Source organism: Kogia breviceps, chromosome 5 (assembly GCF_026419965.1).
Source record: "Kogia breviceps isolate mKogBre1 chromosome 5, mKogBre1 haplotype 1, whole genome shotgun sequence".
NCBI lineage: Eukaryota > Metazoa > Chordata > Mammalia > Artiodactyla > Physeteridae > Kogia > Kogia breviceps.
Window position 1 is genome coordinate 67,739,804 of NC_081314.1, and position 27,929 is coordinate 67,767,732.

The 27,929-nt window shown below is 39.2% G+C and overlaps 1 protein-coding gene across 5 annotated transcripts in view; it reads left to right on the top strand.

The window, feature by feature from the left end:
- The window catches only part of VPS8 (VPS8 subunit of CORVET complex), a 310,442-nt gene that overhangs the window by 66,736 nt on the left and 215,777 nt on the right, over positions 1–27,929 (top strand). For all 5 annotated transcript variants that reach the window (XM_067034155.1, XM_067034154.1, XM_067034156.1 and 2 more), the window contains 5 exons: positions 3,915–3,989; positions 5,394–5,429; positions 6,312–6,402; positions 7,058–7,104; positions 8,088–8,177. In XM_067034155.1, the coding sequence (XP_066890256.1) occupies positions 3,915–3,989; positions 5,394–5,429; positions 6,312–6,402; positions 7,058–7,104; positions 8,088–8,177 (339 nt within the window). The remainder of the gene's footprint in view (positions 1–3,914; positions 3,990–5,393; positions 5,430–6,311; positions 6,403–7,057; positions 7,105–8,087; positions 8,178–27,929) is intronic.

Below are 27,929 nucleotides of genomic sequence, written 5' to 3' on the forward strand. Positions count from 1 at the left end.
ACATGGAATATTACCCAGCCATAAAAAGAATGAAATAATGAAATAATGCAGCAACATGGATGAACCTAGAGATTATCATACTGACTGAAGTAAACCAAAGAAAGACAAATATCATGTTATCACTTGTATGTGGAATCTAAAAAATTGATACAAATGAACTTATTTATAAAACAGACTCATAGATGTACAAAACAAACTTATGGTTACCAAAGGGGAAAGAGGGGGAGGGATAATTAGGAGTTTGGGATTAACATATAAACACTACCATATGTAAAATAGATAACCAACAAGGACCTACTGTATAGCACGGGGAACTATACTTAATATTTTGTAATAATCTATAAGGGAAAGGAATCTGAAAAAGAATATATATATGTATAACTGAATCACTTTGCTGTATACTTGAAACTAATGCAACATTGTAGATCAGCTGTATTTCAGAAAAAAAATTGTGGTCTATAATTAAATTAATTTTGAGGGTGTGGGACTTCCCTGGTGGCACAGTGGTTAAGAATCCTCCTGCCAATGCAGGGGACACGGGTTCGATCCCCGGTCAGGGAAAATCCCACATGCCGTGGAGCAACTAAGCCTGTGCACCCTAGAGCCAGCGTGCTGCAACCAGTGAAGCCCATGCACCTAGAGCCTGTGCTCCACAGCAAGAGAAGCCACTGCAATGAGAAGCCCATGCACTGTAATGAAGAGTATCCCTTGTTTGCTGCAAGTAGAGAAAGCCCACACGCAGCAACGAAGACTCAACGCAGCCAAAAATAAAATAAATAAATTTTAAAAAAAGAAAAAAATTTGAGGGTAATTTATAACATTAAATACATTAGAAACAAAGATCTCAAATCAGTTATCTAGGGTTCTATCTAAGGAAATAGAGAAGAGCAAATAAACTTGAAGTAGATTAAAGGAAGAAATAATAAAGATGAAAATATATCAGTTAAGTAGGAAATGGACAAACAATAGAGAAAATCAAAGAAAGCTTGTTCTTTAAAAGATAAATAAAATTGATAAACTTCCAGTGAGACTAATCCAGAGAAATAGAAGGCACAATTATTGATATCAAGAATGAGAGAGGTGTGGTTGCTATGGAGTCTAAAGATATTAAAAAGATAATATGAATAACTTTATGCCAATAAATTAAACAATTTTGGATGAAATGGAAAAATTCTTTGGAAGGCACAAATTACCAAAGCTGACTCAAGAAGTGAAAATCTAATTGGTTGTACTTCTGTGTGGCTGGCTGTACATTAACTTGATTTCCTAAAAGAAAGTCCAGGCTCAGATAGCTTCACTAGTGAAGTCTATTATATTCAAGGAAAAAAAATATCAATTTTACGCAAAAATCTTTTAAAAAAATAGAGTAAAAGAGAGCACGTAGGGGCTTCCCTGGTGGCGCAGTGGTTGAGAATCCGCCTGCCGATGCAGGGGACACGGGGGGGACACGGGTTCGCGTCCCGGTCCAAGAAGATCACACATGCCGCGGAGCGGCTGGGCCCGTGAGCTATGGCCGCTGAGCCTGTGCGTCCGGAGCCTGTGTTCCGCGATGGGAGAGGCCACAACAGTGAGAGGCCCGCGTACCACAAAAAAAAAAAAAAAAAAAGAGCATGTAATTCTTTTTATGACACCAGCTTACCTCTGATAATAAAACCGAAGACATTACAGTAAAGAATGCTATAGACCAATGACATCATGAGCAGAGAAGCAAAAATCCTTAAAATAGTAGCAAATAGAAACCAGCAATGTATAAAAAGAGTAATTATGGTCAAATGGTGTTTATCCAAGTCATGCCAGGCTGGTTTAACATTTAAAAGTCAATGTAGGGACTTCTCTGGTGGCGCGGTGGTTAAGAATCTGCCTGCCAATGCAGGGGACACGGATTTGAGCCCTGGTCCAGGAAGATCCCACGTGCCACAGAGCAGCTAAGCCCATGTGCCACAACTACTGAGCCTGTGCTCTAGAGCTCACAAGCCACAACTACTGAGCCCATGTGCCACAACTACTGAAGCCCGTGCACCTAGAGCCAGTGCTCCAGAATGAGGAGAGATGCCACCGCAATGAGAAGCCCACGCACCGCAATGAAGAGTAGCCCCCATTCGCCACAACTAGAGAAAGGCTGCGCACAGCAACAGAGACCCAATGCAGCCAAAAATAAATAAATAATTTATTTTTTTAAAAAGTCAGTGTAATTCACTGATTTAGTTTATTGTAAAAGAAAGGTCATAGGGCTTCCCTGGTGGCACAGTGGTTGAGAATCCGCCTGCCGATGCAGGGGACACGGATTCGTGCCCCGGTCCGGGAAGATCCCACATGCCGCAGAGCAGCTGGGCCCGTGAGCCATGGCCGCTGAGCCTGTGCGTCCGGAGCCTGCGCTCCGCAATGGGAGAGGCCACAACAGTAGAGGTCCGCGTATCACAAAAAAAAAAAAAAAAAAAAAAAGAAAGGTCATAATACCGTCTCAAAAAATGTAGAAAAGCATTTCACAAAATTCCATATCTATTCCTGATAAAATTCTTAGCAAACTAGGAATAGAAGGGAACTTCTTCAGCCTGATAATAAAGAGCATCTACAAAAATCCTACCGCTAATGTCATACTTAAAGTGGTACTACCAGAAAACCAAACCAAAAAAAAACCCTGATTCTGATCTTCTAGAGGAAATGCAGAAGCAGAGGAACATGTTAAAAGAGTCCATGGGGATGCCGTTAGCAAAATCCAGATAGTAGGAAACTCTATGGGATAAGTGTTCCAGTGTCTGCAACAAATAAACTTCAAGGAAAATAAAGGACCGTGAGAGATAGAGGCAAACTCTGTAGATTAAAAGAGACAAGAGATGCATCAGCCAGCTTCAGTGTGTGGCCCTTATTTGGGTCTTGATTTAAACAAATGAAATGTAGAAACAAAACTAAACAAAGAACAGAAACCTCAATAACGTTTGACATTTATGAGACAATTTGAAATCCAAACACTGATCAGATATTTGACATGGAGGAATGATTGTTAATTTTTGAAAGCCTGTCAATGAAATTGTGTGGTTATGTTAGAAAGGATGTATTTATTGTGCATATACTGAATTTTTGTAAATGAGATGTTCAAGATCTGAGATTTACTTCAGAATTTTTACTGTGTTATAGGGGAGTCAGTGGGAATATAGATGAAACAAGATTGGTGATGAAGTGATAATTAATGAAGCTGGTTACTGGATACATTGGGTTCATTATTTTATTCTCTCTACCTTTGTATATATGTTTAAATTTTCATAATAAAAAGTTAGGAAAAATTATTAGTTATCAGTATTGACCACTTACATATTTTAGGAGATTTATAAATATTAATGTATTTAAGCCTCCCAGAAACTGCATAGTTTTCAAAGATGGAAAAATGTATTTGTCAGAAGTTTGAAACTTGTTTAACCTCTGTCACCTACTGGGTGACAGAGCCAAAATTTGCAACCAGATTTATCAGACTGTAGGTTTCGTTTCTATTTTGCTGGGCTGTGCTGACTTTCATGTACTGTGCTGCTTTATCTTCCTGTTTCCTCTTGTGTTTTTTGTTGATATTTATTTCAAAGAACTTGGAAGTACCATTTCAATTAGCCCTATTCTTTGCCAGAAGCAGTGACTACCTGTCATCCAGTAGTGGGCAGGTTGCAACAATTTTGCTTGAAATTTAGAAGTTGGCATGTTCTTCCCTTTACGCATTACTCTGAAAAATAAAGAGACCGTATATAAGCAGAGAATTACTTTTGCACTTTGTCCTTTATGCCACTTCCACTCACAGACTGGCACTTGACTGACATTTTATCCTCCCACTCACTTATGGGATGAAACCATGTTGTCTCTGTAATCCACATTCTTTAAAACTTTAGACTCCTAATGCATGTAACTTTTATCTTTAAATTTTTTTTTTTTAGGCTTTGGTTGGAGAGAAGGCTTGTTATCAATCCATCAGTAGCTATGGTGGTCAAATCTTTTATTTGGGAACAAAAGTAAGTTCTTCCACTCTGTGACTTGGTGTGCATTTGTGTCAGGATAGTAGGGGCTGAAGGAGGTTGCTGGTAAAGAGGGCAGTGATTACAAAATTAATACTGATTAGCAGTAATTGAAAACTTTTAGGGGTTAGATGATTTTTAATTAATTTTTTTAAGATTGCCCCTTTATTTTATTATAGGTTATTGTAAGATGTTGAATATAGTTCTCTGTGCTTTACAACTAATTAATTTATTTCCTCTACTTTTAGACATACTGTATTTTTACTTTTGTTTAGGTTCTGGTTTTCTTTGTTCAGAGGGATTCTTTCATAATGTTCCTTCACATTTATGTTTTCATGACCAGGAAGATACCTTATCATTAATATTTGACATGTAATTAAGATGTCCTTTAGCTTAGATCATCTTAGGGTATATTAAAACACATTGAGACATTTGACTTAGAATAGGAACTTTTTGTATATCAATTTGTTCCTGTGGGTTTTTTTAAAAAAACGTAACATGGAGGGCTTCCCTAGTGGCACAGTGGTTAAGAATCCGCCTGCCAATGCAGGGGACATGGGTTTGAGCCCTGGTCCAGGAAGATCCCACAGAGGATCTGTGAGATCCTCTTAGTTGCTGCAGAGCAACTAAGCCCATGTGCCACAACTACTGAGCCTGCGCTCTAGAGCCCATAAGCCACAACTACTGAGCCCGTGTGCCACAACTACTGAGCCTGCACTCCAGAGCCTGTGCTCTGCAACAAGAGAAGCCACCACAATGAGAAGCCCATGCACCGCAGCGAAGAGTATCCCCCGCTCTCCACGACTAGAGAAAGCCCGTGCACAGCAACGAAGACCCAATGCAGCCAAAAATAAATAAATTAAATAAATTAATTAAAAAAAAAACTTAGCACAGAGAAACATGTTGGGAGATTGGACTTTCCTTCTTCCTTATCTGTGGAATTAACTCCTTCTTGGACTGTAGGCTTATTGACCTTTAAATGTTTGATTTACTCTTTAACGTGGGCCCTTGAAGACCCTTTAGTAAATACTTTTTTTTTTTTTTTTTTCTTGGTGGTACACGGGCCTCTCACTGTTGTGGCCTCTCCCGTTGCGGAGCACAGGCTCCGGACGCGCAGGCTCAGCAGCCATGGCTCATGGGCCTAGCCGCTCCACGGCATGTGGGATCTTCCCGGACCGGGGCACAAACCCGTGTCCCCTGCATCGGCAGGCGGATTCTCAACCACTGCGCCAACAGGGAAGCCCAGTAAATACTTTTAACTGTAGTATTTACTTAATTATCTTTTACTTAAAGAGATGTAAAATGAAATGTAGGACTGAGACAAATATGTCAGAAGTTTGAAACTTGTTTTACAAGTCTGTTAAAGATGATAATTTTAATTTCCGTCTCTTTGTTTTCCAGTCTGTTTATGTGATGATGCTGAGGAGCTGGAGAGAGGTGAGTTCAAAGTAATTTTATATGTTAACGCTATTGAATTGAGAGCATCTTAACGTTTTTTGTTCTGACTTTGCAGAAAAAGAGTATTTGGATTCGTGCTTTTTAATTTCAGAAGTGTACATCAAAACCATTATAACTATCATATACTTGATTTGATAGAACTGACTATAACTAATGATAAGGTTTGGCTGCATATATCAGAAAATTCAAAATACCAGTGGTGTAAAAGAACTCTCTCTCATGTAAAAGCAATCTGGAGGTAGGCAGTCTGTGGCTAGTATGGCAACTCCATAGTCTTTGGCATACTACCCTATCGTGCCATCCTTGTGTGTGGATTCTAGTCTCAAGATCATTTCATGGAGTTCATGACTGCTGGAGTTCCAGCTTTTAAATCCACATTCCAGGAAGGAGGAAAGAGAAGGCTGGCCCTGACCTTTTAAGGTGACATCCCAGAAAGGTCCAGATAGCACTTCCACTTATCATTGGCCAGAACTTAGTCACATGGCCCCAAGTGGCTACAAGGGAGTCTTAGAAATGTCCTTTAGCTGGTTTATTGCCATCTCAAATAAACTTGGGATTTGTTACGAAAGAGGAGGGAGTGAATGGATGTTGTGATAACTAGCTGTTTCTGCTACAGTGACATTCTAGCTGTTTCCTCTTTTCATATTTAGGCCTTGTGGCTGCTTATACTAGCCTATACAGTCACTGTACTATCCAGTACTTTAAGAAATTGTTTTTCTTGGAAATAAGATACTCACATGATTATTGGAATAATTTTAGCTACTAAGCAGCAACTTCTGGAAAGATATTAGGTAGAATAGGAATTTTGACTGGTGATTGGTCAGACAAAGGGGTCTGTCTTCTCTCATTTATTCATTTTAGAGAGTGGATCACCTCCTGAAACAAGACTGTCTTACAGAAGCCTTGGCTCTTGCATGGTCTTTCCATGAAGGAAAAGCAAAGGCAGTAGTGGGTAAGTTAACAGAACACTGGTGTAGTAGGTGTTGTTTTTCTGGAGCAGAGAAAATAAATAATACTAATCACTTACAGAACACTTTTTTTTTTTTTTTTTTTTTTTTTTGCGTTACGTGGCCCTCTCACTGTTGTGGCCTCTCCCGTTGCGGAGCACAGGCTCCGGACGCGCAGGCTCAGCAGCCCTGGCTCACGGGCCCAGCCGCTCCGCAGCATGTGGGATCTTCCCAGACCGGGGCACGAACCCGTGTCCCCTGCATCAGCAGGCAGACTCTCAACCACTGCGCCACCAGGGAAGCCCTACAGAACACTTTTGACTCAGTGTTCAAGTATTTTATAAGCAAGATGTTATCAAACCTTATAGACTTTCAATGAAAAAGGTTAATGACGAATACAGGATATAGAATTTTAAATGTCACTTTTAAAATTCATTTCATAAGGAAAATTGATTATTGGAACAAAAGGGAAGTACATTGATAAGCTATCTGGTCCAATAGATGGGAGGTGTTCCTGTTATGGCATATTATCCAACATTTTGATACCTAAGGATTGTTTTATCTACTGTTAGCATAGGTTATCAGTAGAAGACCAGAGCAGTTTCACTCCTGAAGATATGGATTAACTTTGTATTTACCCTGGATTTTGCTTCTCTGCAGGATTATCAGGGGATGCCAGTAAGAGAAAGGCTGTTGTTGCAGATCGGGTGAGTATTTTAATAGGGTCTTTACTGGGGTACAGTGCAGATTGCCTTTGGTGTTTGCTAATAATCTTGGGCGTGATTAGGTAAATGACTACAGTTAAGAAGAGAGTGTATTAAGAAAACAAGTCAGATTGTAATTCCTTGGTGTTATCTTGCGTGCTTTTAAAATTCCTTCTTATCACCCTTTTTTCCCTTGCTCACTCTCTTATGAAAATTATAAATAGTAAAATAGCCAAAAGACAGCAGACAGTAGGAGGAGTAAAAAACCCAGGGATCTGGGTTATCTCTGAACCTAATTATAGTCCATAGAAAGTTGACATTTGTTGGTCATTATAAACTGATTAGTAATAATGAGAAATACTATGTGTGCAAGTGTTTGTGTTGCTTGAGGGAGCAGAGAGGCCTGATGTTTATTATTATTATTAATTAGTATTAATATGGTTAATGTTAATATTTAACACTAGCTTTGTCTTCCTAGTCTAAACTTGCTTGAATTCATTTACTATAGTCATTCCTCCCCCTTTTTATTGTGCAAATGCATTGGTAAAAATTAGATTCCAAATTAGTATAAACATTTAGAAAACATACACAGAAATTGGGCAAAACTGAGACTTATAAGTGATTTTCTCGGTATCTGGTAAAAAAAAGTATTGGCTGTCTGTGTTTTTTAGGGAAAGACATATGTAGAGGATAACTGAAGAGCTAAACTTCAACTTTTTATTTCCTGAGCAATATATATACTAATGAGGTCTGGAACCTGGAGGTATTTATTAGGAAAGATTAGCAAATTGGTACTAACCCTGAGGCTGAAAGAAATTAGGCTGGGGTTAAAAAAACTGAGAAATAAAGTCACTAAAATTTTAAATTATATTTTTAATATAATAGCAAAGCCTGATTCTGTATTGTTTAAGAAGATCACATATATTAAGTATTGAAAAACTTTAGAGATATACTTTAATTTATATACAAAGCTGTTTTCCTTACAGATGGTGGAAATCCTGCTCCATTATGCAGATCGAGCTCTAAAAAAGTGCCCAGACCAGGGAAAAATCCAAGTGATGGAGCAGCATTTTCAGGTACACCTTTGCAAGTGCTTCTAATAGACATTGCTATGAATAGGTCTAGTACTACTGCTCTGGTATTATATGAGAATGGGACTTTCGTGTTTTGGTTAAACATTTTTCAGTGTTCAGAGCTTTATTACAGGGTTTGTGGAGCATTCTCAGTGATTGAATTTTGAGGTAACAGGTGTACAGATACATGGGAACAGATGAGTAAAATGTTGTGGGTTGTTAGTGCTTAGGCACTTGGTGCTGCATGGAAGGAAAGGATGTATGTACGAGGGTACATACCTGTGAAGTGATACCTTACACCTTGCTGATGACTAACACTTATGTTAACTAGGCTAGTTGGAGAAGAAGTATACTACCAAGGTTTAAATTTAGTTCTCCTAGGAGCACCTGTGATTCAAGATTAGATATGTTGCAAAAAAAAAAAATTATGTTCTCTTAAATATACTATTGAATGACCTTTAGTTTCTCTTGAAACTCAGTGAAAATGGAAGTCAAGGAATGACTTAAAAAGACCTGCACAGTGCTAATTATGAGAGTTTCACCATTTGCAGTGATCTCAAAATATATTTGTTGCAAATCTGTGTCTTCTTTCCCATTCTCCCTCTCCTCCCCTCCCCCTGCCTCCTCTTTTAACAAACATTTGAGGGTCTGATACGGGGGTCAGCAAACATTTTCTGAGAAGGGCTAGATGGAAAATTTAGGCTTTGTGGGGTATATGTGGTCTCTGTCACATATTCCTCTGAGCGACTTTTTATTTGTTTGTTTTTAAACAACCCTTTAAAAATGTAAAAACCATTCTTAGCTGTGAGCCATTCAGAAACAGGCTGTGGGAGGACTTGGCCCATGGGTCAAAGGATGCATCCTCTGGTCTAACATGTACTAGGCACTTGGCGGTAGTGTGTAAAAGATAAGTAGTCCTTGCTATCTTAAAGTTGACAGTGTAGTCAAAATAACTTTTCTTGTGTACATTAATGGAAATGTTTAAAAGAAATCTAGGGTTTTGGAGTTCTGAGGAGCAGACACAGCTCATATCTTTTTTATATCTCCATTTGCTGCTCTTAACTTTGGAAGACAAGGATAGATGTGGCAGTTAACAGTTGGAGGGTATCAAAACAGGATTTGGTTTCCTGAACTGTACTGTGGGCTTCTGGCAGAGTAACTTGTATTGCCTTTTGGCTAGAGGCTTATTACATTTGTCAGTAAAGAAGAGAAAGAAGCCTATATAAGATTATAAAAATAGATAACTTAGGAGAGGAAAACATATGGCAGAAAGAAGGCATTTGGGGACAAAACTGTTTGGGAACAGTACCTTGTATATACATGATTTTGTATATCAATGCAGTATATATAGAAAAGAAAACTTAGTATTTTAACCAGAAGATATCTGCTACCAAGAGGTGGTAGGATGGTACTCATGTAAGAACTCTGGTCGTTGGAAGATGTACTTTGTTGAAAAGAAACATCCAATAGGGAATGCTAGGAGGGGCTGATGAGGGGGGTGTGTGTGCGCGTGTGCGCATGTACACATAAGATGGAAACCACCTTGCTGGGGAAGAATATGGTAGAGAGCTATAAAAGAAGAAAGGAACAAAAGTGATATTCTGATGGAGAGATATAAAGAATCTCAGCATGAGATTGTAAAATTTACTGAGAAACAAACTGTAGTAGTAATGTGTTCTTTAACCATCTAGATATTTGTCAGAAGTTTCATTCTGCTAAAAAGAGTATCTGATAACATTTTTGATTTATTAATCATTTAGTCTTATAGGTGGTAAAGGAAACGATGGTGGGAACCATTATCCTGAATTTACTTTTTCCCAATGATTGGGGAAATAGAAGGGATAGATTATTGATAGAAAATTTATCATTTATTTTAAAGTTTGTAATTATGATGAAAAAACAACACTCGTGAATCCTGTGTTTTAGAAAACAGATATTTTAGGGAAAAAAATATGGGCACAGTCTCATGGTTATAGGCTCCAAAATAATAATAGGTTCACAAAGAACAGGAAATTCTTAAATTCTGATGTAATAACCACAAACAATTCAAAGAGAAAGGAAATGGGGAGGAATGTTGAGAGAAGTATCTGTCTACAAAACACAGAACAGCTACCAGAGTTGGATAGAGGCAGATAACCAAAGATATTTGCCCAAAACATCAAGAATCTATACGACTGTCAGAACAGAGACTGGTCTGGTGCAGATTGTGCCTACCAAAATGCTAAGGGGCATGAAGGAGGGCTTTTGGCAAAGATTCACTGAATACGTATATTATGTGCCAGGTGCTACATGAAGGGTGTGACATTCATTTTTGTTTAATTCTCACAACAGCACCATGAAGTAGATACTGTTTTTATCCTCATTTTATTGATGAGGAAATTTAGGCTGAGAGAGGTTAAGTGACTTCCCAAGGTAGTATTGCTGATAAAGGGTGAGGACAGAACTCTAATACAGGTTTTTCTGACTTCAGAGCCCAGCTCTTAACTAACCATTGTACTATATTATTTTCAGAGCAAGTGCAGGGAAAGAATGAGTGAGAAGGGGTGATGTTAATAGGTGATCAAGAATGATAATTATAGCAAACATCTGAAGTCTTTAGTGCTTACTGTGTGGCAGGCACTGTTACAAACCCTTCACACTTGTTAACTCATTTAATTCCTATAACTCTATGAGGTAGGCACTGTCATTATTCACATTTATCAATGAGACTGAGGCACAGGGAGGTTGAATTGCCTGTTGCAGGTCACATAGCTAGTGAATGATAGAGCTGGGATTAGAATCCAGGCACTTGGGCTTCAGAGTCCACATCTGGACTTCTACACTCTACTCTAGAGCAACACTTCTTGTTTTGCTTCCTTTTTCATGAGCACAGAGAATGGTCTTTAAAATGGAAAAGTCCAGGGACTTCGCCATCCAGTGCAGGGTGGTCCAGTGGTTGGGACTTCACCATCCAATGCAGGGGGTTGCGGATTCGATGCCTGGTCAGGGAACTAGGATCCCATATGCCTTGCGACAGGAAGGCCAGGGCGTAGAGCAGAGGCAGGGTTGTGACAAATTCAATGAAGACTTTGGGGATGGTCCACATGAAAAAAAAAAAAAAAAGAAAGAAAATCTAAAACAAAAAATAAAATAAAATGAAAAAGTCCAGATAAATATATTAAAGAAAAAGTTGAAGCCCAGGATATATTTCATATAGTTACATCATGATTGTTCAAATCTCAAGATGCAGTGGAATTATAATCTGGGATCCTGTTTGAATGATCTGAGCTATCATTAATAATTTGTAAGTAACTTTGGATCAGTATTCAATTAAGGCACACTCACTTAAGCATGGATGCCTAAGCAGAGGAGACACAGTTTATTTCACTCAGGACTATTTGCTTTTGGAAAAGGTGATCTTCAGCCCATTAGGATGAGTGAAATACATGCACAAGTCACCATAAATCTGCTGTTTTCAGTGTTAAGTCATAAATATTTAATCATAAAACAGTCATAAAATAATTAAATAGGTTAACTCTTAAAGTGTCATTTTTTAAAAGAAGAGTAGACATAGGAAACTACCCACTGATAACCCCAGTGTGGTTTATGAGCAATATTCCATGAGTTCACATAAAAACAACCTTGCTAAACTCATAAACTGCATTTTTGACAGGAATGTGAGGACACCGTATTCTTCTTTTTAATTAATTAATTTTTTGGCTGCATTGGGTCTTCGTTGCTGTACTCAGGCTTTCACTAGTTGCGGTGAGCGGGGGCTACGCTTCATTGCAGTGTGCAGCCTTCTCATTGCGGTGGCTTCTCTTTGTTGCAGAGCAGAGGCTCTAGGTGCGCGGGCTTCAGTAGTTGTGGCACACAGGCTCAGTAGTTGTGGCTCGTGGGCTGTAGAACGCAGGCTGAGTAGTTGTGGCGCACGGGCTTAGTTGCTCCGTGGCACGTGTGATCTTCCCGGACCAGGAATTGAACCCATTTCCCCTGCATTGGCAGGCGTATTCTTAACCACTGCACCACCAGGGAAGTCCCCGGACACTATATTCGTGCAGTGCTTATTACATAACATCTTGATTTTGTTAAAGCATTTGTCTTAGTTTTCCATTATCCTCATTGCTGAAATAGATTAGTAAATAGTAAGTAGATTTGCAGATGATGAACATCCCTACCCAAAGAGTATTCTTGGTGGCTTAGTATTAATTACTTTCTAGGGATCCTTCATATCCAAGTTTTTAGCGATTTGGATGAAGATTTATGGAGTGGCTTGTCGAATTTAGATGGCACCAAGAATTCAGGGTCCCAAATGATCTTGACAAAGTGCAATCAAAATTGTTATGAGATGGAATTTAACAAGGATAAACATTAAGACTTGCACTAGATTCAAATAATTAAGTTGCATGCATGCTGGATTGGGAAAATCTAGCTGGACAGGATTTTAGTTGACCACAAACTTATTGTGAGCCAGTTGTGTGTTAAGGCCCAGACAGAGGAAAGTGATAGTACCACTGGGCTATGTATTGAAAATAAAAACTCTAAGGTATTTTATGGACTGTTGACAGACTGACCTGTATCCCACAACTGGGATGGTGGGAGGTTTTAAAAACAACAGTTAAAAAAAATACTGGGTTGTTTAATCTGAGGAGAAAGTAAGTGGAGACACGGCTGCTTTCAGATGGTGAAGGACTGTCATATGGAGATTTATTGTATTGCAGTAGAGGGAAGGCTAATGTAAGTGGGTAGAAATCAAGAGAAGGTCTATTTCAGTTTAAAATGACCTAGTGATGCTGTAACAAATCTTGGACTTGTGTGCCTCTTACTATTGAATGTACTGAAGTAGAGGGATAATGAACAACTAATCAGGAGTGTTTTTTAAAAGACTTTGTTTTGCTGGGTGGGAAGGTCTGAGAATTCTGTATCATTATGGAGAAACTCTCATTGGAAACAGGTAACCTCTAATCCAATTAGTTCAAATTCCTAAGACTGGTTTCTATCTCAGGCAAAATAGTGAGCATTTACATTTTACCAGCAGGTGGCACTCATGCCTGCTGTCTCAGTTTTAACCTTTACCTTTGAGGAGTCTCACCTTTTCCTTAGAGTCAGAATATATAACGCCATTCAGTATTTCTGCTTTCCTCCAAAGATCAATCAATATTTTGCCTGTCTTAACTACAGAAGATGACTTTTGGATCTCATGATGTTTTTGACAGGCTGTGGCTTTTATTTATCTAACAAAAGGTTTGAACCTATAATTATAATTTATTTGTACACTAGCTAGTAAGATTAAAAGGAATTAAAGTGTTCTCTGCCTCATACATCTTGAACCTTGCCTTTTCTTCGGGCTGTCTTTCCCATTCCCCAAACAAAGTCAAACAGCAAACAGATCCCTTCTTTGCCCTGCGCCATCTCCCATAGTCTTATGCCTCTTGTTTGTACAGTCCTAACAGAGCCACACATCTTATGCGCTGTCTCCATCTCCTCACCTCCGTCTCATTCCGTGTCTGTGAATTCTTTGGGCCCTTTTATTCCTCATCTTATTGGTTCTCAGTAGTATTCAACACAGTTAACGACTCTGGAGACAGTCTGTCCCTTTGGCTTCTTTGGTATCCGAGTTGCCTGCTAACAGTGTTCTCCAACTCTAAAGTTGCCCAATGAACTGTGGAAGCATTTTCATGTATTTTGGGTTATTTTATCTTGCTCCATTTATCTTTGTTTGTTTATGAAACAAAGTAGAGGTATGAGAAATAAACTGGAGACATTTAAAAAATATCAATCAGTCCAAAAAGATTTGAAAAAATAATGTAATTTTAAAATATCTTCAAATGAAGCCTTACATTGTTACCAAGCTCTCCAGCTTCATTTTACATTTCCATGACAGAGAGAACATTCAAGGCCATTGTTATAGCAGCTGTTGGCATATATTTTTGTATTAAGAGTTCATGCCAGGGCTTCCCTGGTGGCGCAGTGGTTGAGAATCCGCCTGCCGATGAAAGGGACACGTGTTTGTGCCCCAGTCCGGGAAGATCCCACATGCCGCGGAGCGGCTGGGCCTGTGAGCCATGGCCGCTGAGCCTGCGCGTCCGGAACCTGTGCTCCGCAATGGGAGAGGCCGCAACAGTGAGAGGCCCTCGTACCGCAAAGCAAACAAACAAACAAAAAAAGAGTTCATGCCAGGGAATGCACAGAGACTAAAAGCTGAATGTAGGGTGAGGTTGTAGAGCTTTCCTTGTCTAACTCATGCTTCCCTGAGATGCTTTGAAGAAATAAAAACAGTGTTGGTGTCCAGCATACTGCTTTATCCCTGAGGCTTGTTTAAAAATGCTGGTTCTGGCGAGTCAGATTTTTCCTAGAAGATTATTTTGTTATCATCATTTCTGAAAAGAAAAAAAAAGGAAAAATACATATACATATATACACACATACAGAGAGCTATCTATATATAGCTGCTCACGGTGTTTTGTTTGTGTACTAATACTACAATACCGGCTGCTTAGCTCTGAGATCCCACAGGGATCGATTGATTGATCTATCTATCTGTCTTTCTGAGGGGTGTGTGTGTGTGTGTTTGTGTTCAGGTATGTTTATCTACTTTGCTGTACATGTACATTCTAGGCTTTGTTAGGATTTTGAATCATTATCAAACAATGTGGTTTTCATTGCCTGATTGATTTTTAGAATATAAATTATGCGAATTATATTGCTCCAGAAAGCAAAGGAATCTACATCTGCTATCTCATTTCTTTTCACATCATCCCTATGAAGTAGGGAAAGCCAGAGATTATGTCTTCAGTTGGCAGATGGTAAGACAGTCACAATGCAATAAAATGATCTATTCAGTCGCTCAGACAATTGACACGCTTAAATATTTAGGTTTTCTGTTAGCTCAGAGTTTTATTCACATATCCACATTGTCTTCTTTAATTAATCTTAAATGTGCACGGATACCTAACAAGAGAAACAATCTTCTTTGGTCACTTATAGGGCTGTGCATTGAGGAAGAGATTAGAGAAATATTTACTTTTTTTGGATTCTGGAGACCAAAAATCCATTCATTTCTCAGGGCTGGCCTTGTAAGCTTTTGAGACCGAGAGGTATCTTCTTAAAGCAAATGTTGCTTACTGTGTCTGTGTTGAAAGACAGTCAGATAAGCAAGCAGCACACAGTATAGGCTGAACTTAAAGGGAGGAGGGCTAGGCCCTTGATCTTGTAATATCCCATAGGTTGGCATATGTAGACCAGGTCTGGCTGGATGGACTGAGAGGGTTTTGCTTCAATAGAAGGACTGGTCTTTTTCCATTCTCTTTTTCTTTAGGGCTCTTGTGAGAGCAGCCTTCCAAATGAGTTAAGTGGGGATCATCTGAGCTTGGGCATCAACTGCTCAAGGTGGTTGTATACTAGTCCTGGGAATGTCAGCTGCCTAACTCTGACCGCAGATCCTGTGGAAAGTTGAGTCAGTGCTTAGCCCTTACCACTGGGAAGATGGGGAGCTACTGATCCTACCTAGCTCATTTTCAGGCATCTAGGAGATTGCCACCAGGGATCATCCACTGGACAGTCAGGCTTGTCTCTTCATAATCAGATTCTGGAAAGGAAGGCTTAAATAAGGAAATAGATTTGGCTTTAACTAATGTTTTGTTTATGATTTTAAATGTTCAAAATTGATAAAACCCTCGTTTCTTTAAGAAGCCGGATTGAAAGTGCTAATTTGGATAGGTTAGCCCTATTTAAGTGAGTTGAGTAGGAATAGTCAGGGGTAGGCAGGCGTGAGTATCCTTTTTTTTCTTTTAATTAAATTTTAAATTTTGGGATAGTTGTAGATTCACATTTAGTTGTAAAAACTAATATAAAGAGATCCCGTGTATTCTTAACTCAGTTTTCCCCAGTGGGAACATCTTGTATATTGTACAACTACATAACCAGGATATTGACCAGTACAGTGAAGATACAGAACATTTCCATTGCCACAGGATCCCTCATTATGCCCTTCTGTAGCCACACCTACTTCCCTCCTGCCCCCAGCCCTTTTTTAGCCCTTGGCAATCATTAATTGTTCTCCATTTCTATAATTTTGTCATTTCAAGAATGTTATATAAATAGAATTTATAGTATGTAACCTTTTGGGAATTGACTTTTTTAAACTCAGCATAATTCTCTGGTGATTCATCTAGGTTGTTGCCTCTATCACATTTGTTGCTTTTTATCGCTGAGTTGTATTCCATAACATGGATGGATGTACCACAGTTTGATTAACCATTCACCCAATGAAGGGTGTCATTGTTTCCAGTTTGAGGCTATTAAAAATAAAGCTGCTATAAACTTGTGTATACTGGTTTCTGTGTGAACCTAAGTCTTCATTTCTCTGGGAGAAATGTCCAGGAGTGCAATTGCTGGATCATATGATAGTTGTATGTTTAATTTTTTAAGAAACTACCAAACTGTTTCCCAGAGTGTTTGTACCATTTTATATTTTCAGCAGCAATATATGAGTGATCCAGTTTATCCACATCCTCACCAGCATTTGACGAAGTCACTCTCTTTTATCTTTGTTATTCTGATAGATGTGTAGTGATACCTCATTGTGGTTTAACTTATGTTTCCCTAATGACTGTTGATGTTGAACATCTTTTCTTGTGCTTATTTGCCATTTGTATCTCTTCTTTTGTCAAATGTCTGTTCGTGTGTTTTGCCTGTGTTCTAATTAGATTGTTTTTTATTTTACTGTTGAGTTTTGATAGTTCTAGATTTTTAAAAAACATATGCTACATTCTAGCTTTTTGTCAGGTAGGTGATTCTCCCAGTAAGTAGCTTTTCTTTTTATCCTCTTAACAGGGGCTTTTGCAGAGCAAAAGTTTTAAATTTTGATGAAGTCCAGTTTATTAATTTTTCCTTTTATGCTTTTGGCATCAGGTCTGAGAATTCTTTGTCTAGTCTAGGATCCTGAAGATTTTCTCCTGTGTTTTTCCTAAAAGTTTTATAGTTTTGTGTTTGCACTTAAATCTGGGATGTTTTGAGTTAAATTTTATATAACTTATGAGACTTAGATCAAAGTTTATTTGTTTTTATTATTTTTGACCTATGAATGTCCAAGTGCTCCAGCACCATTTGTTGAAAAAGCTGTCTTTCCCCCATTGAATTGCTTTAGCACCTTTGTCAAAAATGAGTTGGGCATATTTGTGTGGGTCTTTTTCTCGGTTCTCCTTTCTATTCCATTGACCTATGTGTCTATACGTCTGCCAATACCACAGGCTTGATTACTGTAGCTATGTAGTAAGTCTTGAAATGGGATAAAGTGATTCTTCTAGTTGATTTTTCATGTCAAAATTGTTTCAGCTATTCTAATTTCTTTGCTTTTTCATACACATTATAGAAAATTCTTGTCTGTATCTACAAAAAAATCTTATGAGGATTTTGATAGAAATTATATTAAACCTATGTATCAATTTGGACAGAATTGACATCTTTACCATGTTGAGTCTTTTGTTTGTTTGTTTATTTTTGGCTGCGTTGGGTCTTCATTGCTGTGTGTGGGCTTTCTCTAGTTGCAGCAAGTGGGGGCTACTCTTCATTGTGGTGCGTGGGCTTCTCATGGCGGTGGCTTGTCTTGTTGTGGAGCACAGGCTCTAGGTGTACGGGCTTCAGTAGTTGTGGCACGTGGGCTCAGTAGTTGTGGCTCACAAGCTCTAGAGTGCAGGCTCAGTAGTTGTGGTGCACTGGCTCAGTTGCTCTGCGGTATGTGGCATCTTCCTGGACCAGGGCTTGAACCTGTGTCCCCTGCATTGGCAGGCAGATTCTTTCCACTGCGCCACCAGGGAAGTCCACCATGTTGAGTCTTACAGTCTTCTTTGATTTCTTTCATCAGTATTTTCTAGTTTTCAGTACAATTTCTGTACATTAGATTACATTATTAGATTTATACCTAGTCAGTCTGCCTGCTTGCCTTCCCTCCTCTCCTCCCTTCTTTTCTTTTGCAGTTGTAAATGGTATTGAGTTTTTAATTTTGGTGTCCATGTGTTCACTAATAGCATATAGAAATATAATTGGTTTTTGTGTGTTTATCTTGTATCCTGCAGTCTTGCTGGATTCACTTCTTAGTTCTAGGAAGTTTTGTGTAGATTCCTTGGGATTTGCTACATAGACAATCATGTTATCTGCAAACAGGAATAGTTTTACTTTTTCCTTCCTAATCTGTGCTTCCCCAAATCCCCCACCCCTTTTTTTCCCTTTATTGCATGGTTAGAACTTCCAGGGCAGTATTTGCAGGCCTGGAACTTCTTACTGTGTTAAATAAGAGTGGTGAGAGCTGACATCCTTGCCTTGTTCCTAGTCAGAGTGAAAGCATTTGATTTTTCACCGTTAAGTATAATGTTAGCTGCATGTTTGCTGCAGGTACTCTGTCAAGTTGTGGAAATTTCCCTCTCTTTCTATTTTTCTAAGAGTTGTTTTTCTTGAATGGGTGTTGAATTTTCTCAGATGTACTTTCTGCACTGACTGATATGATCATATGATTTTTCTGCTTTAGCCTGTTAATATGGTGCATTATATTGATAGATTTAAAATTGTTGAACCAGCCTTGCATCTGTGGAATGAACCTCACTTGGTCATGATGTGTAATTCTTTTAATATATTGATGAATTATATATGCTAATATTTTGTTAAGGATTTTTGCATCTTTATTCATGAGGGATTTTGGTCTGTAGTTTTCTCTTTTTGTAATGTCTTTTCAGATTTTGGTGTTAGTAATACTATACAAAATGAGTTGGGAAGTGTTCTCTCCTCTTCTGTTTTCTGGAAGAGATTATATAGAATTGGTATCAGTTCTTTAAACGTTTGATGTAATTCTTCAGTGAAACCATCTGAGCATAGAGATTGGGGGGGAGTTTTAAAATTATGCATTCACTTTCTTTAATAATTAGAGGAGTATTCAAGTGATCTATTTCATATTGAGTGAGCTGTGATAGTGTTTTTTTGAGGAATTGATCCATTTCATCTAAGCTGTGAAATTTATGTGTGTAGTGTTGTTCATGGTATTCCCTTATTATCCTTTTTTTTTTTTTTTTTCCCCAGTACACGGGCCTCTCACTGTTGTGGCCTCCCGTTGTCGAGCACAGGCTCTGGACGCGCAGGCTCAGCGGCCATGGCTCACGGTCCTAGCCGCTCCATGGCATGTGGGATCTTCCTGGACCGGGGCACGAACCCGTGTCCCCTGCATTGACAGGTGTACTCTCAACCACTGTGCCACCAGGGAAGCCCTGATAGGATCTTAATTATGCTAAATGATTAGAAAAAGGCAAAGAAATGTAATAGTTTTAAATAATATTTTCTCTTCATGGTAAAATTATGGAGGACATTTTATCTTAAAATATCTTTATGTAATTTCTTAAAATATAAATTTATTCATTTTTGGCTGTGTTGGGTCTTCATTGCTGTGCACGGGCTTTCTCTCCTTGTGGTGAGCAGGGGCTACTCTTCGTTGTGGTGCATGGGCTTCTCATTGCGGTGGCTTCTCTTGTTGCGGAGCACAGGCTATAGGCCTGCAGGCTTCAGTAGTTGTGACACACAGGCTTAGTTGCTCCATGGCATGTGGGATCTTCCCAGACCAGGTCTTGAACACGTGTCCCCTGCATTGGCAGGTGGATTCTCTTTTTTTTTTTAATGGATGTTTTAGAATTGCATATATATATATTTTTTACATTGGGTGTAGGAGTTTTTATTAATTAATTTATTTTTGCTGTGTTGGGTCTTCGTTTCTGTGTGAGGGCTTTCTCTGGTTGTGGCAAGTGGGGGCCACTCTTCATTGCAGTATACGGGCCTGTCACTATCACGGCCTCTCCTGTTGTGGAGCACAGGCCCCAGACGCACAGGCTCAGTAGTTGTGGCTCATGGGCCTAGTTGCTCCGTGGCATGTGGGATCCTCCCAAACCAGGGCTCAAACCCATGTACCCTGCATTAGCAGGCAGATTCTCAACCACTGTGCCACCAGGGAAGCCCTGACAGGTGGATTCTTAACCACTGTGCCACCAGGGAAGCCCCTCTTTATGTAATTTTCAGATGTTCTTCTGTGAATTCATATTACTCTCATGAAGAAGAAAAGAATATCATGCTTCATGTGAAATTCTTGGCTGTCAAATGATGGGCTTCTAAATAGAAGGGGACAAAAGTTTAATAAGAGACACATCTTTTTTTCTAAATATGGAGGACATTTGGGCATGATTTGGCCAAAAGTAAACTAATATGGAGGAGGCTTAAAAAAAAAAACAGGGAAGGCTCACAAGAACAATAGTTTTTGAGTTTGTTGAGTCTTCAAATTGTTGGTGTCTAGCTTTTATTTTATTATTTTTAAAAATATTTATTTATCGGGGCTTCCCTGGTGGCACAGAGGTTGAGAGTCCGCTTGCTGATGCAGGGGGACAGGGGTTTGTGCCCTGGTCCGGGATGATCCCACATGCCGCAGAGTGGCTAGGCCCATGAGCCATGGCTGCTGAGCCTGCGCTCCACAATGGGAGAGGCCACAACAGTGAGAGGCCCGCGTACTGCAAAAAAAAAAAAAAAAATTATTTATTTGGCTGTGCCAGGTCTTAGTTGCAGCACTCGTGGGATCTTTAATTGCAGCATGTGAGATCTTTAGTTGCAATGTGCCAGATCTGTTAGTTGCGGCATGTGAACTCTTAGTTGTGGCATGTGGGATCTAGCTCCCTGACCGAGGTTGAACCTGGGCCCCCTAAATTGAGAGTGTGGAGTCTTAGCTACTGGACCACCAGGGAAGTAAGTCCCTCTAGCTTTTATATTGAAAAACATTTTGGCTCTCCTTAAGGATCTTGAAATACTGTTCTGTTATCATCTGTCATGGAATGCCACCGTGGGATAATCTGAGGCTAGCCAGAATTTTTTTTTTCCCTGACTCAAAATTCATCTTTTTTCCTGACTATTTCTTAGTTTGGGTAATCCAGTAACTTTACTGTATTGGGTCTCAGTATAATCAATTATTCTAGGCCATTTTTTCCTGGAATAGTATGTGATCTAGTAATATGTGGATTTAAGACTTAAAAAAAAAATAATCTTGGGCTTCCCTGGTGGCGCAGTGGTTGAGAGTCCGCCTGCCGATGCAGGGCACATGGGGTCGTGCCCCAGTCCAGGAAGATCCCACACACCGCGGAGCAGCTGGCCAGTGAGCCATGACCGCTGCGTTTATGCATCCGGAGCCTGTGCTCCGCAACGGGAGAGGCCACAGCAGTTAGAGGCCCGCGTACCGCAGAAAAAAAAACCAAAACCAAAACCAAAAAAAATCATAATTTCAGGAAAGTTGTCTTGAATTATGTCTTGAACTATTCATTCTGTTCTGTTGTTTTAGTTTTCTTTTTTTTTTAACATCTTTATTGGAGTATAATTGCTTTACAATGGTGTGTTAGTTTCTGCTTTACAACAAAGTGAATCAGTTCTACATATACCTATGTTCCCATATCTCTTCCCTTTTGCATCTCCCTCCCTCCCACCCTCCCTATCCCACCCCTCTAGGGGGTTACAAAGGACCAAGCTGATCTCCCTGTGCTATGCGGCTGCTTTCCACTAGCTATCTATTTTACGTTTGGTAGTGTATATATGTCTATGCCACTCTCTCACTTTGTCACAGCTTACCCTTCCCCCTCCCCATATCCTCAAATCCATTCTCTAGTAGGTCTGTGTCTTTATTCCCATCTTACCCCTAGGTTCTTCATGACCTTTTTTTTTTTCTTAGATTTCATATATATGTGCTAGCATACAGTATTTGTTTTTCTTTTTCTGACTTACCACACTCTGCACGACAGACTCTAGGTCCATCCACCTCACTACAAATATCTCAATTTCGTTTCTTTTTATGGCTGAGTAATATTCCATTGTATATATGTGCCACATCTTCTTTATCCATTCATCCGATGACGGACACTTAGGTTGCTTCCATGTCCTGGCTATTATAAATAGAGCTTCAATGAACATTTTGGTACATGACTCTTTTTGAATTATGGTTTTCTCATATGGTTTTCCCCAGTAATGGGATTGCTGGGTGGTATGGTAGTTCTATTTGTAGTTTTTTAAGGAACCTCCATACTGTTCTCCATAGTGGCTATATCAATTTACATTCCCACCAACAGTGCAAGAGTGTTCCCTTTTCTCCACACCCTCTCCAGCATTTATTGTTTGCATATTTTCTGATGACAGCCCGGTGTGAGGTGATACCTCAATGTAGTTTTGATTTGCATTTCTCTAATGATTGGTGATGTTGAGCATTCTTTCCTGTGTTTGTTGGCAATCTGTATATCTTCTTTGGAGAAATGGCTATTTAGGTCTTCTGCTGATTTTTGGATTGGGTTGTTTATTTTTTTGTTATTGAGCTGCATGAGCTGCTTGTAAATCTTGGAGATTAATCCTTTGTCAGTTGCTTCATTTGCAAATATTTTCTCCCATTCTGAGGGTTGTCTTTTGGTCTTATTTATGGTATCCTTTGCTGTGCAAAAGCTTTTAAGTTTCATTAGGTCTCATTTGTTTATTTTTGTTTTTATTTCCATTTCTCTAGGCGGTGGGTCAAAAAGGATCTTGCTGTGATTTATGTCATAGAGTGTTCTGCCTTTGTTTTCCTCTAAGAGTTTGATCGTGTCTGGCCTTACATGTAGGTCTTTAACCCATTTTGAGTTTATTTTTGTGTGTGGTGTTAGGGAGTGTTCTAATTTCATACTTTTACATGTACATCTCCAGTTTTCCCAGCACCACTTACTGAAGAGGCTGTCTTTTCTCCACTGTATATCCTTCCCTCCTTTATCAAAGATAAGGTGACCATATGTGTGTGGGTTTATCTCTGGGCTTTCTATCCTGTTCCATTGATCTATATTTCTGTTTTTGTGCCAGTACCATACTGTCTTGATTACTGTAGCCTTGTAGTATAGTCTGAAGTCAGGGAGCCTGATTCCTCCAGCTCCATTTTTCGTTCTCAAGATTGCTTTGGCTATTCGGGGTCTTTTGTGTTTCCATACAAAGTGTGAAATTTTTTGTTCTAGTTCTGTGAAAAATGCCAGTGGTCGGTTGATAGGGATTGCATTGAATCTGTTGATTGCTTTGGGTAGTAGAGTCATTTTCACAATATTGATTTTTCCAATCCAAGAACATGGTATATCTCTCCACCTATTTGTATCATCTTTAATTTCTTTCATCAGTGTCTTCTAATTTTCTGCATACAAGTCTTTCGTCTCCTTAGGTAGGTTTATTCCTAGATATTTTATTCTTTCTGTTGCAATGGTAAGTGGGAGTGTTTTCTTAATTTCACTTTCAGATTTTTCATCATTAGTGTATAGGAATGCAAGAGATTTCTGTGCATTAATTTTGTATCCTGCTACTTCACCAAATTCATTGATTAGCTCTAGTAGTTTTCTGGTAGCATCCTTAGGATTCTCTATGTATAGTATCATGTCATCTGCAAACAGTGACAGCTTTACTTCCTCTTTTCCGATTTGGATTCCTTTTATTTCTTTTTTTTCTCTGATTGCTGTGGCTAAAAGTTTTAAAACTATGTTGAATAAGAGTGGTGAGAGTGGGCAACCTTGTCTTGTTCCTGATCTTAGTGGAAATTGTTTCAGTTTTTCACCATTGAGGATGATGTTGGCTGTGGGTTTGTCATATATGGCCTTTATTATGTTGAGGAAAGTTCCCTCTATGCCTACTTTCTGCAGGTTTTTTAATCAAAATGGGTGTTGAATTCTGTCGAAATCTTTCTCTGCATCTATTGAGATGATCATATGGATTTTCTCCTTCAATTTGTTAATATGGTGTGTCATGTTGATTGATTTATGTATATTGAAGAATTCTTGCATTCCTGGAACAAACCCCACCTGATCATGGTGTATGATCCTTTTAATGTGCTGTTGGATTCTGTTTGCTAGTATTTTGTTGAGGATTTTTGCATCTATGTTCATCTGTGATATTGGCCTGTAGTTTTCTTTCTTTGTGACATCTTTGTCTGGTTTTGGTATCAGGGTGATGGTGACCTCGTAGAATGAGTTTGGGAGTGTTCCTCCCTCTGCTATATTTTGGAAGAGTTTGAGAAGGATAGGTGTTAGCTCTTCTCTAAATGTGTGCTAGAATTCGCCTGTGAAGCCATCTGGTCCTGGGCTTTTGTTTGTTGGAAGATTTTGAATCACAGTTTCAATTTCAGTGCTTGTGATTGGTCTTTTCATATTTTCTATTTCTTCCTCGTTCAGTCTCGGCAGGTTGTGCATTTCTAAGAATTTGTCCTTTTCTTCCAGATTGTCCATTTTATTGGCATACAGTTGCTTGTAGTAATCTCTCATGATCCTTTGTATTTCTGCAGTGTCCGTGGTTACTTCTCCTTTTTCATTTCTAATTCTATTGATTTGAGTCTTCTCCCTTTTTTTCTTGATGAGTCTGACTAATGGTTTATCAATTTTGTTTATCTTCTTAAAGAACTAGTGTTTAGTTTTATTGATCTTTGCTATCGGTTCCTTCATTTCTTTTTCATTTATTTCTGATCTGATCTTTATGTTTTCTTTCCTTCCACTAACTTTGGGGTTTTTTGTTCTTTCTCTAATTGCTTTAGGTGCAAGGTTAGGTTGTTTATTCGAGATGTTTCCTGTTTCTTAAGGTATGATTGTATTGCTATAAACTTGCCTCTTAGAACTGTTTTTGCTATATCCCATAGGTTTTGGGTCGTCGTGTCTCCACTGTCATTTGTTTCTAGGTATTTTTTGATTTCCTCTGTGATTTCTTCAGTGATCACTTGGTTATTAAGTAGTGTATTGTTTAGCCTCCATGTGTTTGTATTTTTTACAGATCTTTTCCTGTAACTGATATCTAGTCTCATAGCGTTGTGGTCGAAAAGATACGTGATATGATTTCAGTTTTCTTAAATTTACCAAGGCTTGATTTGTGACCCAAGATATGTTCTCTCCTGGAGAATGTTCCATGAGCACTTGGGAAAAATGTGTATTCTGTTGTTTTTGGATGGAATGTCCTATAAATATCAATTAAGTCCATCTTGTTTAATGTATCATTTAAAACTTGTGTTTCCTTATTTATTTTCATTTTGGTGAGCTGTCCATTGGTGAAAGTGGGGTGTTAAAGTCCCCCACTATGATTGTGTTACTGTCTATTTCCCCTTTTATGGCTGTTAGTATTTGCCTTATGTATTAAGGTGCGCCTATGTTGGGTGCGTAGATGTTTACAATTGTTATATCTTCTTCTTGGATTGATCCCTTGATCATGATGTAGTGTCCTTCTTTGTCTCTTGTAGTAGTCGTTATTTTAAAGTATATGTTGTCTGTTATGAGAATTGCTACTCCAGCTTTCTTCTGATTTCCATTTGCATGGAATATCTTTTTCCATCCCCTCACTTTCAGTCTGTATGTGTCCCTAGGTCTGAAGTGAGTCTCTTGTAGACAGCATATATATGGGTCTTGTTTTTGTATCCATTCAGTCAGTCTGTGTCTTTTGGTGGGAGCATTTAATCCATTTACATTTAAGGTAATTATTGATATGTTTGTTCCTATTACCATTTTCTTAATTGTTTTGAGTTTGTTCTTGTAGGTCTATTCCTTCTCTTGTGTTTCTTGCCTAGAGAAGTTCCTTTAGCATTTGTTGTAAAGCTGGTTGGTGGTGCTGAACTCTCTCAGCTTTTGCTTGTTAGTGAAGGTTTTAATTTCTCCATCAAATCTGAATGAGATCCTAGCTGGGTAGAGTAATCTTGGTTGTAGGTTTTTCTCCTTCATCACTTTAAATATGTCCTGCCTCTCCCTCTGGCTTGCCGAGTTTCTGCTTAAAGATTAGCTGTTAACCTTATGGGGATTCCCTTGTGGTTATTTGTTGTTTTTCCCTTGCTGCTTTTAATATGTTTTCTTTGTACTTAATTTTTTGTAGTTTCATTAATATGTGTTTTGGTGTGTTTGTCCTTGGATTTATCCTGTATGGGACTCTCTGTGCTTCCTGGACTTGATTAACTATTTCCTTTCCCATATTAGGGAAGTTTTCAACTATAATCTCTTCAAATATTTTCTCAGTCCCTTTCTTTTTCTCTTCTTCTGGGACCCCTATAATTCGAATGTTGGTGCATTTAATGTTGTCCCAGAGGTCTCTGAGACTGTCCTCAGTTCTTTTCATTCTTTTTTCTTTATTCTGCTCTGCAGTAGTTATTTTCACTCTTTTATCTTCCAGGTCACTTATCCGTTCTTCTGCCTCAGTTATTCTGCTATTGATCCCTTCTAGTGTATTTTAAATTTCATTTATTGTGTTGTTCATCATTGCTTGTTTCCTCTTTAGTTCTTCTAGTTTCTTGTTAAATGTTTCTTGCATTTTGTCTATTCTATTTCCAAGATTTTGGATCATCTTTACAATCATTAATCTGAATTCTTTTTCAGGTAGACTGCCTATTTCCTCTTCATTTGTTAGGTCTGTTGGGTTTTTACCTTGCTCCTTCATCTGCTGTGTGTTTTTCTGTCTGCTCATTTTGCTTATCTTACTGTGTTTGGGGTCTCCTTTCTGCACGCTGCAGGTTTGTAGTTCCCATTGTTTTTGGTGTCTGTCCCCAGTGGCTAAGGTTGGTTCAGTGGGTTGTATAGGCTTCCTGGTGGAGGGGACTAGTAGTGCCTGTGTTCTGGTGGATGAGGCTGGATCTTGTCTTTCTGGTGGGCATGTCCACATCTGGTGGTGTGTTTTGTGGTGTCTGTGGCCTTATTATGATTTTAGGCAACCTCTCTGCTAATGGGTGGGGTTATGTTCCTGTGTTGCTAGTTGTTTGGGATAGGGTGTCCAGCACTGTACCTTGCTGGTCATTGAGTGAAGCTGGGTCTTGGCGTTGAGATGGAGATCTCTGGGAGATTTTCGCCATTTGATATTACGTGGAGCTGGGAGGTCTCTTGTGGACCAGTGTTCTGAAGTTGACTCTCCCACCTCAGAGGCACAGCACTCACTTGTGGCTGGAGCGCCAGGAGCCTTTCATCCACACGGCCCAGAATAAAAGGGAGAAAAAATAGAAAGAAAGAAAGAAAGAAAGAAAGAGGATAAAATAAAATAGTTATTAAAATTAAATATAAAAAATAATTATTAAGAAGAAAATTAATTTTAAAGTAAAGAAAAATTTAAAAAATGGATGGACAGAACCCTAGGACAAATGGTGAAAGCAAAGCTATGCAGACAAAATCTCACACAGAAGCATACACATACAGACTCACAAAAAGAGGAAAAGGGGAAAAAATAATATGTCTTGCTCCCAAAGTCCACCTCCTCAATTTGGGATGATTCGTTGTCTAGTCAGGTATTCCACAGATGCAGGGTGCATCAAGTTGATTGTGGAGATTTAATCCGCTGCTTCTGAGGCTGCTGGAATAAATTTCCCTTTCTCTTCTTTGTTAGCACAGCTCCAGGGTTCAGCTTTGGATTTGGACCCACTTCTGCGTGTAGGTCACCTGAGGGCGTCTGTTTTTCGCTCATACAGGAGAGGGTTAAAGGAGCCTCTGATTTGGGTGGCTCTGGCTCACTCAGGCCAGGGGGAGGAAGGGGTACGGATGCGGGGCGAGCCTGCGGAGGCAGAGGCAGCCAGCATGAGGCGCGCTGTGCGTTCTCCCGTGGAAGTTGTCCCTGGATCACGGGACCCCGGCAGTGGCGGGCTGTGCTTGCACACAGGCTTTTTGGAAGCGGCAGCATCAGCCTTAGCGTCTCATGCCTGTCTCTGGGGTCCGCACTGTTAGCTGCGGCTGGCGCCCGTCTCTGGAACTCCTTTAAGTAGCGATCTTAATC